This window comes from Haliotis rufescens, unplaced genomic scaffold (assembly GCF_023055435.1).
Source record: "Haliotis rufescens isolate VD_foot unplaced genomic scaffold, xgHalRufe1.0.p SCAF_2, whole genome shotgun sequence".
NCBI lineage: Eukaryota > Metazoa > Mollusca > Gastropoda > Lepetellida > Haliotidae > Haliotis > Haliotis rufescens.
The window spans coordinates 44,373,849-44,389,543 of record NW_025963890.1 but is presented as its reverse complement, the minus strand read 5'-3'; the positions used below and the strand labels follow the sequence as shown (position 1 = coordinate 44,389,543).

The 15,695-nt window shown below is 38.9% G+C and overlaps 2 protein-coding genes across 4 annotated transcripts; one reads left to right on the top strand and one right to left on the bottom strand.

Moving 5' to 3' along the window:
- Positions 1-4,235: 4,235 nt before the first annotated feature.
- LOC124153054 (telomerase RNA component interacting RNase-like) lies at positions 4,236-8,473 on the bottom strand. Of its 2 annotated transcripts, XM_046526172.2 has the most exons (3): positions 8,215-8,470; positions 5,160-5,234; positions 4,238-4,800 (listed from the first exon to the last, which is right to left on the bottom strand). In XM_046526172.2, exons 1-3 carry the CDS (start codon positions 8,437-8,439, stop codon positions 4,690-4,692), a joined length of 411 nt encoding a protein of 136 aa, XP_046382128.2. In that variant the 5' UTR covers positions 8,440-8,470; the 3' UTR covers positions 4,238-4,689. The 2 variants fall into 2 exon arrangements, with proteins under 2 accessions (XP_046382127.2, XP_046382128.2); XM_046526171.2 differs by having other exon boundaries at positions 4,236-5,234; positions 8,215-8,473.
- Positions 8,474-8,522: 49 nt separating this feature from the next.
- On the top strand, positions 8,523-15,176 carry LOC124153053 (NADH dehydrogenase [ubiquinone] 1 alpha subcomplex assembly factor 2-like). 2 transcript variants are annotated; one of them, XM_048400033.1, is made up of 6 exons: positions 8,524-8,726; positions 11,061-11,150; positions 11,863-11,903; positions 12,685-12,753; positions 13,776-13,857; positions 14,985-15,176. In XM_048400033.1, the coding sequence occupies exons 1-6, from the start codon at positions 8,597-8,599 to the stop codon at positions 15,053-15,055; spliced, it is 483 nt and encodes a 160-aa protein (XP_048255990.1). In that variant the 5' UTR covers positions 8,524-8,596; the 3' UTR covers positions 15,056-15,176. The 2 variants fall into 2 exon arrangements, with proteins under 2 accessions (XP_048255991.1, XP_048255990.1); XM_048400034.1 differs by lacking the exon at positions 13,776-13,857 and having other exon boundaries at positions 8,523-8,726.
- The last annotated feature ends 519 nt before the right edge of the window (positions 15,177-15,695 follow it).

Below are 15,695 nucleotides of genomic sequence, written 5' to 3'. Positions count from 1 at the left end.
CCAAGTTAAGCTTGGAGGACAAGCATGCATGTTTGGGACCTATTAGCCCTGGAATCCTGAAGTAGTCTGACAAAGGAGTGAATGTTTAATGCTGCAGTCAGCAATATCAGGGCAGCCCTATCAAGTCTAGGCCAGACCAACTAGTGGTTGATATAGAGATCCACGGCCTCTGGGTATGATGAAACGCAGCACACCAAGTCACTGGCCTGATCATTGTATTAACAGAACCTCCACAGGGTTGACAAGAACTGATTGGTAGTCTGGACAAAACAAACCAGTCATTCATATTGTGAGTAATAATCCATGCTGTAGGCACAATAACCAACGTAACGATACGGAATCAACCAAGTCTAACAGTGGTAGAAACTAACAGTTTTAGTCCACTAGTCCTTATAATGATAGGGGGCACGGGTGGCCCAGTCGTCTAAGGCACCGGATTCGCTGTGCAGAGTTACGTCCCTTGGGCATGCCAGAAACCTATGATTGTGGGTTCGAATCCCGGTTCGCCCCAATTATGTTTCTAGATTTGTCAGCACCATACCCGTGCTCGTGGGTTTCACCGAAGTGGTAAACGTCTGAGACCTGCATCACTTCGGGCTTTCCTCCCGCATTAAGCTGACACGCCGTGATATAACTGGAATACTGTTAAAAGTGGCGTTAAACTCAAGTCACTCACTCACTTAAAGTGATAACATATAGCAAACCCCTTTAAAATAGCAAATTTCTACTTGTCCTTATGATACCTTAACTATTGGGCAGTTTGGCAAGGACTATGGGACTAGTGCCAATTTCTAAAATCAGTAATTTCAAGCAACCTATGTTGTAATGCAAGGGAACATAATGTATCAGTGGTTAGACTGATACATTATGTTGCCTCCCGTTACAAGCACAGGTTGCTGGAAATAACTGATTTTATCCCGGAATCCCCACAGGAATGAATGGCACTGGTACCAGTGTGGTCAGACGACTCAAACCTCTTCCTAAGAGGTACAAAGAAACAACAGAAAACCATGTACAATATCCATCATATTTATTTCCAGCATTTTCATAAAATGACTGGTGTATACCAGTGCTAGATCTCGTGCAACCATCTCAGTCTGAGAATGTTCACTTTTCAAGTTGAGTGACATTTTTCCTTAAAATTGACAGCTTAGTCACTAACAAAAGCTTAATTTCAAGTCTAGCGTCATTCAGAGAAGAGGTGTTAACACTGGTACATTGATAGCACATCCAGGTCTGTGCTGAGGTGACCTGTTACATGTATCAATGGCAAAAGTACTACATCATCAACAAAGCACAGGTAGGGTATCTTTCACACACCATTCAGAAGTACTTGTGTAGCTCCATAACATGACAACACCACCTAAATCACCATCATTGATTATCCAGTGTATAATATCCGTTATCAACAGTCTACTAGGATAAATAACTGGGACCTGTCTTTGTTTTGAACTGACGTCTTCCCCTTCTCTCTTTACACTAACTCTGAAATACTTCTCACTAATACTTGAAATCAACAACCAATCCAAATCACTCCTTAAACAGAGTTCAGCAAAGACCTACATTGAGAATGAGGGCTCTGTGAGAGCAAGCCCATGATACAAGGAGTTCACAATGAACCATCACAAATCAGTTTGATACATTTTGAATGTTGTGTCATTTGAAGCAGACCCAACACAAAACTATGAGAGAGTGAGTGAGTTGGGTTTTACGCTGCTTTTAACAGTATTCCAGTTATATCACGGCGTGTCAGCTTCATGTGGGAGGAAAGCCCGAAGTGATGCAGGTCTCAGACGTTTACCACTTCGGTGAAACCCATGAGCACGGGTATGATGCTGACAAACCTAGAAACATAATCAGGGCGAATCGGGATTCGAACCCACAATCATAGGTTTCTGGCTTGCCCAAGGGACACAACTCTGCACAGCGAATTGCGGCGCCTCAGACGACTGGGCCACCCGTACCCCCCCACAAAACTATGAATAGGCTTAGGGTAGTAATAACATAAAGACCTTCAAAACATCCAATTTCTTTCATACGACTAGTTCATCTATCTGGGAGGATGGTACTGGATCATACTTTCTTCTAACTGGGTGTTCTTTAAATTCTTTTTATCATATAATACACTGGATAATTAAGGATAACTACCAAGAACACAAACTTCAGTAGCAACGTTTTTCTTCTTCAGCATGTTGATACCAGTAAGAAAAATAATACATTTCTAATTAATATGTTTTTATAGAACAGTGCATGTGATATAGCATAGACACATTTCTATGTTCTGTCTGGGTGATTAGCAGTGATGGTGTTTCAAAAGACACGACAATCACAATCTCATTAAAATAAGATCTTAGTTCTAGCTATCGCTAAACAAAGATCTGAGGACATTCCATTACGGGTCACGTCAGACCGACCTTGCGCGAATTTTAACCAACCAATGGAAGGACTGACAAGAAGTCGATATTAGCCAATCAGAAGGCAGCTTTCTCGCGCTTTACAGCACTAAATTCAAATTGGCGACTACACTTCGAAACATATTTTGACAAATTCTTGAATAAAAATTTGAAACCAGAACAAAAGAACATTCTGGAATGGCAAATATATGGTCTAGATTGTATGCATTCAGTCGTTAAACCCGTAACTATCGTATGGAATACCCCTTGCTAAAGTTTTCGAGGTTGCATGATTAGAAATCACATTCCGACTGTCACTTTCATGACCTGGTAAGTGATGCTCTGATTGGTCGGATGAAAGGTCGTTCTGACGTGACCCCTAATGGGATGTCCTCAGATCTTTGTTTAGCGGTAGCGATAACTAAGATCTGATTTTAATGAGATTGCGACAGTCAACACACTCAGTGGGATACAGCGACCATAGCATCCTGCAACGGCAGTCCAAGTTGGAAATGTATAATCAGGAACAAGGAATATACATATCAACTTCTATCTTTACTCACAGCAACTTTTCAAAGTAATTTTCACATTGTTTCATTTACTTGAAAATGGACAACAATTTCGAAAGTTGATGTTTACATTTTAGTATCATTTGCAGGTAAAGTTTAAGAATAATCCCTGAAACTTTGTTTTAAGTACAGCACCGAGCTGAGGAATAGCTAAAGTGGGAATTGAAAGGAATGCCCCGTGGACGTGACGATGCCACGATGAGGTAGATAGTGTAGCTGTCTGAGTACATGTCAACAATCAAACATCTGACTGAAAGACAAATATTTCATAATAGAAAATAGGATGAATACATTCAGGTTCTGGGCCCGCTTGCACAAAATGATCTTAGCGCTAAGACTATCATACCTATGTTAAAGTATGGGAGTTAAGATCATCTTAGCGCTAAGATCACTTTGTGCAAGTGGGCCCACGAGTGAATTTGACTTCAGTAATAGCGTATGTGGAATTCTCATGTAAATAACTCAGCCACACCGATTTGTCAGCAGCATACAAAATCTATTGACACAAATACCACACATCAACATAAATCACATATACATTACCACATCTATATTTGCTAAGTCATTCATATATATAATTAAACCTAATTCATTTTGGCCTGCTTCTAATCCACATTCAATAACTGAGCAACAACAATGCAACACGACTCAGCCTATTTTCTTCACATTACACCAGCATAAACTACGCTTGCCATACATACCAAATGATTCTGTGAAAATATATTTGGTCCACAACTACACAATGGCAAAATAATCTTTTAAGAAAAACAGCTATATATTTTATTTGGGCACCATTTTTTGTAGAGCTTTGTGTTAATACAATGACTACTAATAGTTGAAAGATATTACACTGGACTCTTTGGGGAGACTAGCTGCCAAAATCACTAACTGATTTTTGTTTGAGGATTTTGTGTTATTTTCAATGCTTTGAACCAGCATAACGAGGATCTAGAAAACTTGATAAAAAAATCATTATTAGAAGCAATGCACTGATTGTTATTATCCAATGCAATGTTTTATCCCAGAGAGCAGACCTTGGTCATAATAGGCTAAAAAAAATAATAATCTTGGTTCTCAGGCACTGTCTGCATTATCACAAAGTCTGCCGCATGTTTTGTTTTAATTTCCATTTTCAAAAAATAATTAAAAAAGCTTAAATATTCCAAGTCCAACTGTAGTCAAATTCTGTATTCCAGTATTTTACTCATCAACGAATACATTTATGTATGGAGGCCCTTTCCCAGGTTGATTGTACACAACTGTTTATTTGGTTACACATATGTTTATTTGGTTATAAAAAGAAAAAAAAGACACTGTCCGCCCGCCCGCACTATATTTTCAAAAACCATTGCCTGAGAACCAATTCTTTTATTTTGTTAAGTCTTAGTGTTCTCTACTCACTTGTCTCCTATAAGCAAGGGATGACACCTTCACATCCATTGTCATGGACTGAAACTGTTCACAGAATGTAATGATGAAACACCACCCACCCTCCTCATCAGGAATGTGCTTAAGCAAGTGCTGTATTAAATAACATCATATCTGATTCTCATGATAGCCCAAGTGACCTGAAGGTGATTGCAAAACCTCAAAACTGTTGTGAAAAAATATATAACCCTTACTGAAAAGAAAATAGGTAAACTTGTTAAAGAAGAAAAGAAATTGAGAGCCATTATCCATCGCTACAAAGTCAGGCAAACTTCACAATTAACAATGAGATGCAAGTATTATTTGACTAGTGGTCGTGTTTTATCCTCATCCGTGCACATCTGTGATTTGTATTTATTGACTTCAGCTAGATACTTGGACCATCCATCTTTATTCTCACCACTGTCCTCCTGAAAATAAGTGTAAAATAAACATATTACCATCATGGTATTTCACAAGGTGTTAATGAAACAGTCCTACATGGCTTAGCTTTATAAACAACAGATTTAGATCCTAGTCTCATCCCTTCAGAACCATCATTACCCATACTGATCATTTCGAAAACCAACAAATACTTCAATTTTGAAGTTCATTATGCCAAAACATGCTGGTTTTCTTATGCAAGATAACTGATCGCAGAAACACCCAACATAAAAAGCGTTGATGTAAAGGAAGTTCTAAGCAGAGCTAGTAGCCATGAACATGATGAACATGTGATGAACATAAGAAAGTGTAAGGCTGTTACAGTTCTCCTGAGACAAATACATACATCCTCTTCTTGTTTTGGCTTCTTTACCATACCCGTCTTGAGGACCTTGGCGCTGCCGCCGCGCCGTTTCCCGACCTGGGGAGACAGAACCACTAACATCATGAGACAATGGCTTTACAGCTGAGACGATGATGGAGGCCACAGTATTCCAGCTCCCAGGGACAAAAATGGGTACAATTCCTTTCAGATACCTTTGTACATGATATAGCATAGATACCAGTTACTTATTTGTTAATTGAGACATGTTCCTAGATTCTCCCTTCCCTATGTTGTATATTCATGCAAACAGATAATAGATTTATAATGCTTTTACGTTACAACTAATTGTACATAGCACTTGCACAAATATGCCTCAGTTATCTATTTGTGATTTGTTGTCAGTCTATATTCATTACCGTATTTGACGTAATAAGCGCCCAGGGCGCTCTCAAAATTAGAAATAGGGGGCTCTGAATAGAATATAGTTTTGGTGAAAAAAGAAATCAGAGTTGAAAGATCGTAAATTTCAAGGTTTATGTACCTGAAATGATACAAAAGAAAAGTCTGTGCGTGTACGCTTTAACCACTAGGCTACCCGACCGCCCCATATTATACACGAATAAATAAGTCTTGTGTGTACATTGATCATTCGGCAGGGGTGCTCATTCGGATTGTTTACTAGCCAATATATTAGCAAATATCGCCTTGGTGCTTATTGCGTCAAATACGGTAATCTGCACTCCCTGTCATGTCAAACATGTACCAATAAGGGAATGAGTTGAACATACATACCATTTCTATCTAACCAGGATAATCCTTTGTTAATTTTAAACTACAATTACTTTTCTCACATATTACCTTGCCAGATGTTTTCTAATAGGTCAGAAACATATAAAGGAGGGTTAATCTGTTTTTATCATAAGGCATCACGGTATTCATTACTGATATTTATAGCCAATGCTTTTCTATGTAAAATGTGCCAACAAGGAAACTGCTTAACATCATAATAACGACACAGGTCCAGATGATGACAACACCATGAACAGAAAGGCAACAAATCAAAATAACGAAGTGTCCTTTAATCCAAAGAATACCTTCCACACGTAATCTTAGATGTAAAAAATAATTTAAAACTTCACTAATACATTTAATAAGAGAAAAAAACATGTTGAGCAGATGTAGTTCAACAGGATTAAAAGTAAAAGATTATTTGAGGAAAAGGGTTGGCAAAGATTTATCCAATCACACTGTTTGGGTATGAAATTATTACAGTACTTCAGAACCTTTTGTTTTGTGCATGAGTTATTTATACTTTTTGAACAATATTTCATTTAAATCAAGGCCTGTCAGCCTAATATAGGAAGAAAGCGCAAACTGATGCAGATTATAGACTTATCCACTTGAAACCAACGTGTATGAAGCTGGCAAATCTAGGTACTTAATCGGGTTAATCTGGGGTTTGAAGCCCAAATTCACAGATTCAACACAACTAAGTGATGCAACTCTTCACTGCAAAATGCAGCATCTTGGCTACATGTGTCCCCACATTCGGGGGTACAAAATTACACAATCCATAACTACAATAAATTTTCCTGAAAATCCCACCATAAAGTAAAGGATTCCTAACAATTTCGGTACACATGCTTTTTACTGGACACCTGTCCCCTATGTTTGTTTGATGCTACTAATATACCTGCATGCGACGTACAGCCTTATCATGTTAACTATTTGCAAAATAGGGCGATAAAGCACAAACCAATTAAAAAAATGACTTTGCTTGCATTAGTATGGTACAATATGTTTTAACCTTGAAATGGATCAAAGTAATTCACATTGGTAAAAATCGAAAATTGGACATTAACATCGAAGATTTCTCGAAAACAGAAGTTCCATACTGGTAACCTCATCAGTGACACCAATCGAGGCAACATTTTAACCCCCTACTATTTCAGAATGGCATCGAAAAATGGCATCTGAAAAATGAAGAAACTTACCAAGGAAGGAGCCCATGCACATCCCTTACCAAACTGGCAGAAAGTGTCCAGTAAAATGCATTCATGTCCACCTTTCATTGGTGTGTATTACCTTTAGTCTATTTCAGACTGTCAGTTAACCATTGGGCAGGATTGAAATTAACCAAATAAGTGAGTGAGTATAGTTTTACGCCACTTTTAGCAATATTCCAGCAATATCACGGCAGGGGACACTAGAAATGGGCTTCACACATTGACCCATGTGGGAAATCGAACCTGGATCTTCGGCGAAACACCTAACCACTACGCTACCCCCAATGCCCCAAAATTAACCAAGAACATCTACTCGCCCAAATAGTCATAACATACAACAATACCCCGCAACTGTTTGAAATTCTAGCCTCCTGGCCTTAAGTATACCAACAATAACAAAACTGGTCCGGGGTAGTAGGCTAGTGTTAATTTCCATCCCTGTTAGATGTGTTGATCTTTCATGATTATAATTATTCAGTGACGTATATGTATAGTCTATCCAATACCCACAGATATGTATTACCGTATTTGACATAATAAGCGCTCAGGGCGCTCTCAAAATTAGAAATAGGTGGCTCTTATTAGAATAAAATTTTGGTGAAAAAAAAGAGTTGAAAAATCATAAATTTCATGGTTTATGCTGACAGCCTGAAATGATACAAAAGAAAAGTCTGTGTGTATTATACACGACAGATATATTTTTCAAGAATTTAATTGGCCATAATTAAGAGTGCACATAACACACGAGTGCATATAATACACGAATAAATAAGTCTTGTGTACATTGATCAATCGGAAGGGGCACTTATTGGAATTGTTCACTAGCCAATATATTATCAAATATCGCTGTGGGCGCTTATTACGTCGAATACGGTATATATATATAGCGATCGTAGCGCAAAACTACAACTGTCGTAAGAATATGTTTACTGTATTTTTAATTGTCACACATCTTTGACATCAAATAGACTTGAACAGTTAAGTGAATAACATAAATTTAATGAAAAATCGAGCAATCGTCCAATCAATATTTTAGGCTATGCACAAACCACAAATTTCTGAAATCTTACAATAGACAAAATGTTCGTTTTGCTGAGTTTTCCACTGTCCGTTTCAGATGATTGTGTCGGAGAATCGTCTTTATCGGGAACAGTCACTGGCTTGTCACCAAGAGCCTTTTGCTCTTCCATTTTCTTCTTAAACATTTCCAAGAAACTGCCATCATTCGCAAATTTATTCACAGTTTGTCTTTCTTTCGATGCAGAACCACAGCGTTTGCCTCTCCTGTCCGCCATCTTGGCTCAACAAGCATCACATCGGCGACAGGATATTTGATTGGTGTATTCAACAATAATATGGCCAATCAAAAGAACTGTTACTTCAGCTACGGAATACCCTTCGAGGCAGGCCCCGGATATTAAAGACAGGACGTGAAATATTCTACCCAAACAAATGTCACGCCAGGGAGGAATTATTGCCACCATCATACAAAATTTTAGAAATTCTCTCAGTGCACCAAAACTTACCACTAAGTTGGTAGGGGCTGATCGCAGTGGAAATAAATATTTTGAGAAGGAAGACGGTAAGACCTTTGAATAACCTAGCAGTAAGAGAAAAACGGGACTACGTCAATTTCAAGCAGGCCTAGTGCTTGAACTAGACCACAAGTTGTTATTTGTTGTTTTACGCCGCACTCAGCAATATTCCAGCTATATGACGGCGGACTGTAAATAATCGAGTCTGGACCAGACAATCCAGTGATTGATATCATGAGCGTCGATCTACGCAATTGGGATCGATGACATGCTTCAACAAGTAGATCTAATAACAATCTGGTGACGCAGGTTTTTCGAAAAGCCAAGAAGACAGATAGCTTATTTAAATTTGGGGATTTATCACTTCACCTCCAACAATTTGTTCGCGTGTCCTTTAGATAACAATTTGGGACAATGATATGTTGAAACACAGGACCATGTAACTAGATCTAATAATAATAATAAAAATCATAACAAAACAAACTTGACTACAAGTTTTTTTGTGAGTTTGTTTATTGTTATTATTATCAGTTACGTGGTCCTGTGGTGGAAACCAGGTAGGAGTGCAGCTGGTTAGAGGTATAGAAGTGCAAGTATCTTAACAAAATTTTATTCCATCATTTTGTAGCCACTATGATATACAATGTAATGGTCAAGAAAAAAAGGTGTGAAAACGTAAATTTAGCTCTGTTGCACTAATTAAAAGTTAGTATTTTTACGTCTGTATTTGTAACATCCCAAATGAATCTTAAAAGTACAAATGAGGAGGTGTGGCATAATAAGCACGGCTGGCTAGGCCTGCAATCTGATTGGGATAATTTTACCAGACGAGTACAGAATATGTATGCGATCCTTTCATCATGTTCATTAGTTGTGGGGAACCTGTGTTGTAAATGTAATACCGGTAAGGATTCCATGTGTGTCGACAGTATTGCCTTGGTTTAATGTGAATTTAATCATTTGAACATTGTAAGATATTTTCCTTTTCAATTTTAGCGGTGCGGCGTCAACAACTCCCACACACCCCCACCATCATACACCCCACCCCAAAACACCCCCACCCCTTCCTTAATCTGTGCTGTTATAAGATATATATTGATTGATCTTTGTAGTCAATTAGTGCTAATTAACAGAACGGTATTGTCTCACTCATCTCATAACAACATGAGACTGCTTTAGGTTAATGCATAATGTATGCCAGCGGTTAGTCATGGGACCTGTTCCTCAAATCAATCTTAGCGCTAAAGGGATCGTAAGTCCCATACTTTAACAAAGGCTTACGATCATTGTAGCGCTAAGATCGATTTGAGGAATGAGGCCCTGGGTTCACTTGCACAAAACGATCTTAGTGCTAAGACTATTGTAAGCCTATGTTAAAGTATGGGAGTTATACCAAAACACCCCCCCCCCCTTCCTTAATCTGTGCTGTTATAAGATATATATTGATTGATCTTTGTAGTCAATTAGTGCTAATTAACAGAACGGTATTGTCTCACTCATCTCATAACAACATGAGACTGCTTTAGGTTAATGCATAATGTATGCCAGCAGTTAGTCATGGGACCCGTTCCTCAAATCAATCTTAGCGCTAAAGGGATCGTAAGTCCCATACTTTAACAAAGGCTTACGGTCATTGTAGCGCTAAGATCGATTTGAGGAATGAGGCCCTGGGTTCACTTGCACAAAACGATCTTAGTGCTAAGACTATTGTAAGCCTATGTTAAAGTATGGGAGTTAAGATCATCTTAGCGCTAAGATCGCTGGTGGACGCTGGTATCATTTAACACTCAGCCATGTGTACATTCTTACACTACTTCTATGTAATATGTTGACAAAGTTGACAGTGTAATGAAATGAACGCTACTGATGTGGATACAGGCATGAAAGTAACCTTTATGCTGTTATAACTTAGGGTTTGTTGTGACCTCACTGCAATCAGTGGGAATAGAAACATATCTATTTTATAATTTGAACAGGAATATGACAGGTCATGTTGTAATGTAAGAAGGATAACGACCAGTTGCCTCCCTTAGCCCAGACGGAGGCCAAGTTGTAATGCACCTGTATGAGTGAAGTAACTGAACTGTTATGAGCTATGTGACCCTTGGTTGAAGCTTTCTGGAGCCGTGATATTGTTTTGTTTTGTTGATTGTTTAACGTCGCACTCAGCAATATTCCAGCTATATAATGCGGTCTGTACATAATCAAGTCCCGATCAGACAATCCAGTGATTGACATCATGATGTTACAAAACCCTTTTGTATATATATGTTTAATTGCATACTTGCAAAATAATGTACCATGCATATAATACTAGTTATAGAAACTTTGTCCTAAAAAAATACATGATACATTATCATCTTGTTTGATTTGAATTGCAGATAAATCTCACAACCTCCGAGGAAGTCGTTGGGTGGAACCGCCAGATGGTGACCAGTGGTCAGTGCCAGATGTGCCCACTGAGTGGAACGGTAGTGTAGTTCCTTGTCATGCTTTTACAACTCTACAAAAACCTCTTGTTTTTCAACTACCGTATTCGACGTAATAAGCGCCCCGCTCTAATAAGCGCCCACGGTGATATTTGCTAATATATTGGCCAGTGAACAATCCCAATTAGCACCCCTTCCGATTGATCAGTGTACACAAGACTTATTTATTCGCGTATGATACGCACTCGTGTGATATGTGCACACTTAATTATGGGCAATTAAATTCTGTCGTATATAAACATTTTATGCTGTCAGCACAAACCACGATATTTATCTTTCAACCATGTACGAATCCTTTTTTAAATATGGAAACATTTATATGCAGGCATAAGTTAACCTTTCTTCAGTATTTCATGAACATAATGGTACATGGTCTTCGTGGGTAGTCTGCATTGGGCCTTAAGCCGACGTAACAGATTTTATAAAAAAAATAAAATTCAAAAATATTCCATGTCCAACAGTAGTCAAATACTGTATTCCAGTATTTTACTCATCAAGGAATACATTTATGTACAATTGTTTATTTGTTTACACAACTGTTTATTTGTTTACATCCCCAGTTTGAACAACTCCCCCCCCCCCCCCCCCCGCCAAAAAAATAGATATGAGATGATATCATTTTGTGATTCCAGTTTCATCTTGTTGTTTGTCAAGATGTAACCCTCATGGAGTTAATGAATTGTTCATGTTGCAGCCTGGTTGAGGGGGAGGAGGAAACGGCCGCCCACACAGGAGGTACTGCAGAACTATAGGACATCTTGGAAAACATTAGGCTAAAAACATGTAATAGTCTTGGTTCTCAGGCACCGCCTGTATCCTCACAAAGTCTGCCTCGTGTTTCGTTTTTATTTCCATTTTACTTTAAAACAGTGAGAGCCAAAATAGCACACAGTTACTTCCCTTTACATGCTTTACTGTGTATTTCTTGTGATGGGCATGGCCGCAATAGTTTGTATGCTTGTTTATGATTGTTGATGATACACACCTGTTTATTTGGTTACATACTACAGTAAACTACGTTTATAATGACCACGTTTATGACGAACTGACGGATATAACAAACTTATTTTTGTCCTGACTTTTGTTGTATATATGCTGTATATATGCTTATAATGAACTACAAACTAATATTAGAGGTCCCTTTGAGTTTGTTACAACCATAGTTTACTGTAGTTTGAACAAGCGAAAAAAAACAAAAAAACATCGCCCGCCCACAAAATATTTCCAAAAGTCATTGCCTGAGGACCAATTCTTTTATTTTGAATAAGCCTTAGCTCAGGATTATAAAACATTATATCAAGTCTATACAAAGTTTGCAAAGTTTATTGCAATAATAGTAATGTGGATGTTGAACAAATGTTTTGAAAATGAATGTTTTGTAGTTGTATTGAATTTATGATGTTTAAAACTTGTGGTGATGAATACCTGTGTGTGATACATATTGTAAGTAAATGTTTGAAGGATTGAACCCTTTTTGTAATTGTATGTTTGATGTGATATAAATGTTGTGTTGCAGGAGATAGATCGTAACTATGCGTTGATGATGAGGACGATACATCGTGCCAAGGAGCTGGAGGAGAAGGAGGTGAGTGTTTGCAGGAACAAGAAACATTGATATATTTCCAGACTGCACCACTGGTTCTGTGGTCTAGTGGATAGAGTGTCTGCCCGGAGAGCAGAAGGCTAGTGGTTCAGTCCCGGGCTGCATGAAACCAAAAGACGATAAGGATGGTACTCAACATTAAAGGTGAGGTGAGGTGAAATGGGGTTTAAACGTCGCTGCCCAGAATGTTGCACTTATATAGCAACGTGCATGCACGTGGATGTGTGTGTGTGTGGCTGCTTGTACTAGTCCGGACTGATGCCGATTTATAGTGCTAGCACACTGAGATACCATGCCGCAGTTTAACATGAATACCCCACTCAGACACAGTATACTGACTCCAAGCCGACCAGTCCTTGTTTTAGCCCCTTAATGCCGAGTGCCAGACAGGTTAACAACAAGTACCATCTTTTCACGTCTTTTGGTATGACGTGGCTGGGGATCGAACCCCGGACCTTCTGCTCTCCGGGCGGACGCTCTACCATTAGACCACGGAGGCGGTCTCACCATTAAAGGGATGAATCAAAGGAGTTAGTTAGATAGTGTTAGTTACATCAACACAAGTCTAATGAAACCATCCTCCTGTGTACAGGGATAGGATACAGGGAAAAGATGTCACAGAAAATGCATGAATACATACCTTCCACGACTGCCTCAGTGTTCTGGTGGATAGAGCGTCTGTCTGGAGAGCAGGAGGTTGGTGGTTCTATCGCCATCCACGTCTTATGAAGTGACATTGAAAGATAGTACTTGTTGTTACTCTGCCTGATGCTTGGCATTAAGCGCATAAAACAAGGACTGATCAGCTCGGAGGCAGTCTGAGTGGGGTATTCATGTTAAACTGCTGTATTTCCGTGGGCTAGCTCTATTAAACCGGCATTAGTGCAGACTAGTCCAATCAGCCACACACACACGATTAAATTTAGCAGGAACATATTATTGTAGTCATTGTTTAATTTAGGACTGTGACAAGTTATGTTTATGAACCTGTTTCTGTTTCAAAGGAGGGTGGCTCGTCCTCCAAGAGAGTGGAAGGCGGAGCATCCTACACATCTGATGTGGACCCGGATGGGGACAGCAGCAAGAGTGAGTGAGACTTGTAGCATGCAGTATTTATGCAATAAGAAATTGATTGTTTGTTGTTTAATGCTGCACTCAGCAATATTCCAGCTATATGATGGCAGTCTGTAAACAATCAAGTCTGGAGCAGCCAATCCAGTGATTGAAACCACGGGCCTCGATCTATGCACTTGGGATACGATGACATGCATCAACCAAGTCAGTGTCTGACCACCTGATTCTGTTAGTCACCTCTTCATAGTGTATTCTTGCAACAACAATTTGGATATTTGTGTGAGCGAAACACAGCCTTCAAACTTATGTTAGTAATATCTCTCAGTAGTTGACTAGGTTGACAATAAACTGTCTAAATATCAGAGACCGCCTTCGTGGTTTAGTGGTAGAGCGTCCGCCCGGAGAGTGGAAGGTCCGAATTTCGATCCCCGGCATTGGCACTCCAAAAGACGTTAAAAATGGTACTCGTTATTACCCTGCCTGCTGCTCGGCATTAAGGAGCTAAAATAAGTACTGGTCCGCTCAGAGTCAGTATACTGTGTCTGAGTGGGGTATTCATGTTAAACTGCAGCATGGTATCTCAGTGGGCTAGCACTATAAATCGGCATCAGTCTGGACTTGTACAAGCAGACACACACACACGCACATGCATGCATGCATGTCGCTATATAAGTGCAATAATCTTTGAACCGATGTTAAACCCCATTACACCTCACCTCTAAACATCAGACAGGATGACAAATTCACAATACCTTGAACTAGATAAAGTAGAAGCTAATTAGCCTCTAATTTTCAAGAAATGGTAATTAATTTTATGATTATTATTTTTTTAAATCTGTGAACAAAAATATATAGCTCTTAAAGCAGTTCCTTAAAAGTATTGTTTCTCTTGGGAAATAAAGAAACTAAAAGTTGTGGGGAAATGTCAAGTCAAAGGGTTAACTGCTTTCCCCTATTGTCCTACTTTGAAGTTTTCATTCCTGAATTTACCAGAAAAGTTTTCTTGACAGGGAAAAAAGACAACATCTCTTTTATTAATTTTATTTTATTCTCTTTTCATGAAACTTGTGGATGTATGTGAACTGGGTAATGGAAGGATGTGCTGCACTTGTGTCTGATGAAGTTGTTTCTGTTTTCAGAGAAGTTTCCAGTATACCCAGAATATGAAATCACACCTGGTGACTTGGATAAGAGAAGAGAGAAGAAGTGACACTTAGCGCTAAAGAACACCGGGACTTGACATTATAATACACTGACACTGTGATGAGCATGTTGTACATACCGTGTGACTGAGTCGTGTGGAGAGTGAAAATAATACAAAATGGAAAAACTCTTTTTGTCCTTCATTTTTTTCATGTATAGTCAGTAGATATGTACCAAACAACCTTGTATTCCTGTTTTACAACATGCTGAATGATGTCTTCGTATGGGTCATCAAGTTTAGACAAATGCTATGATGATGTGAGTACTGTTGATCCATCATTGTCCCATATTGCTTTTCTTCTTGAAAGTTACTGTATGATATATTGCATGGATGTTCATTATCGTAACAATTGGTTGGTTGGTTGGTTTATTGTTTAACGCCGCACTCAGCAATATTCCACCTATATGACGGCGGTCTGTAAATAATCGAGTCTGGACCAGACAATCCAGTGATTGATATCATGAGCACCGATCCACGCAATTAGGATCGATGACATGTATCAACCAAGTCAGCGAGCCTGACCACCCGATCCCGTTAGTCGCCTTTTACGACAAGCATAGTCACCTTTTACGGCAAGCATGGGTTGCTGAAGACCTATTCTACCCCGGAGCATTATCGTTTCAAAATATAAACTGGTAAGGTGTTT

What these genes read in the sequence shown, in the direction of transcription:
- LOC124153054 (XM_046526171.2), bottom strand. Translation starts at nt 8,439, where the DNA reads ATGGCGGACAGGAGAGGCAAACGCTGTGGTTCTGCATCGAAAGAAAGA. An exon ending in AAACGAACATTTTGTCTATT is followed by an intron (nt 5,235 to 8,214) that starts GTAAGATTTCAG and finishes CTGTCTCCCCAG; the next exon opens with GTCGGGAAACGGCGCGGCGG.
- LOC124153053 (XM_048400033.1), top strand. Translation starts at nt 8,597, where the DNA reads ATGTCACGCCAGGGAGGAATTATTGCCACCATCATACAAAATTTTAGA. An exon ending in AACGGCCGCCCACACAGGAG is followed by an intron (nt 11,904 to 12,684) that starts GTACTGCAGAAC and finishes GTTGTGTTGCAG; the next exon opens with GAGATAGATCGTAACTATGC. An exon ending in GGATGGGGACAGCAGCAAGA is followed by an intron (nt 13,858 to 14,984) that starts GTGAGTGAGACT and finishes TTCTGTTTTCAG; the next exon opens with AGAAGTTTCCAGTATACCCA.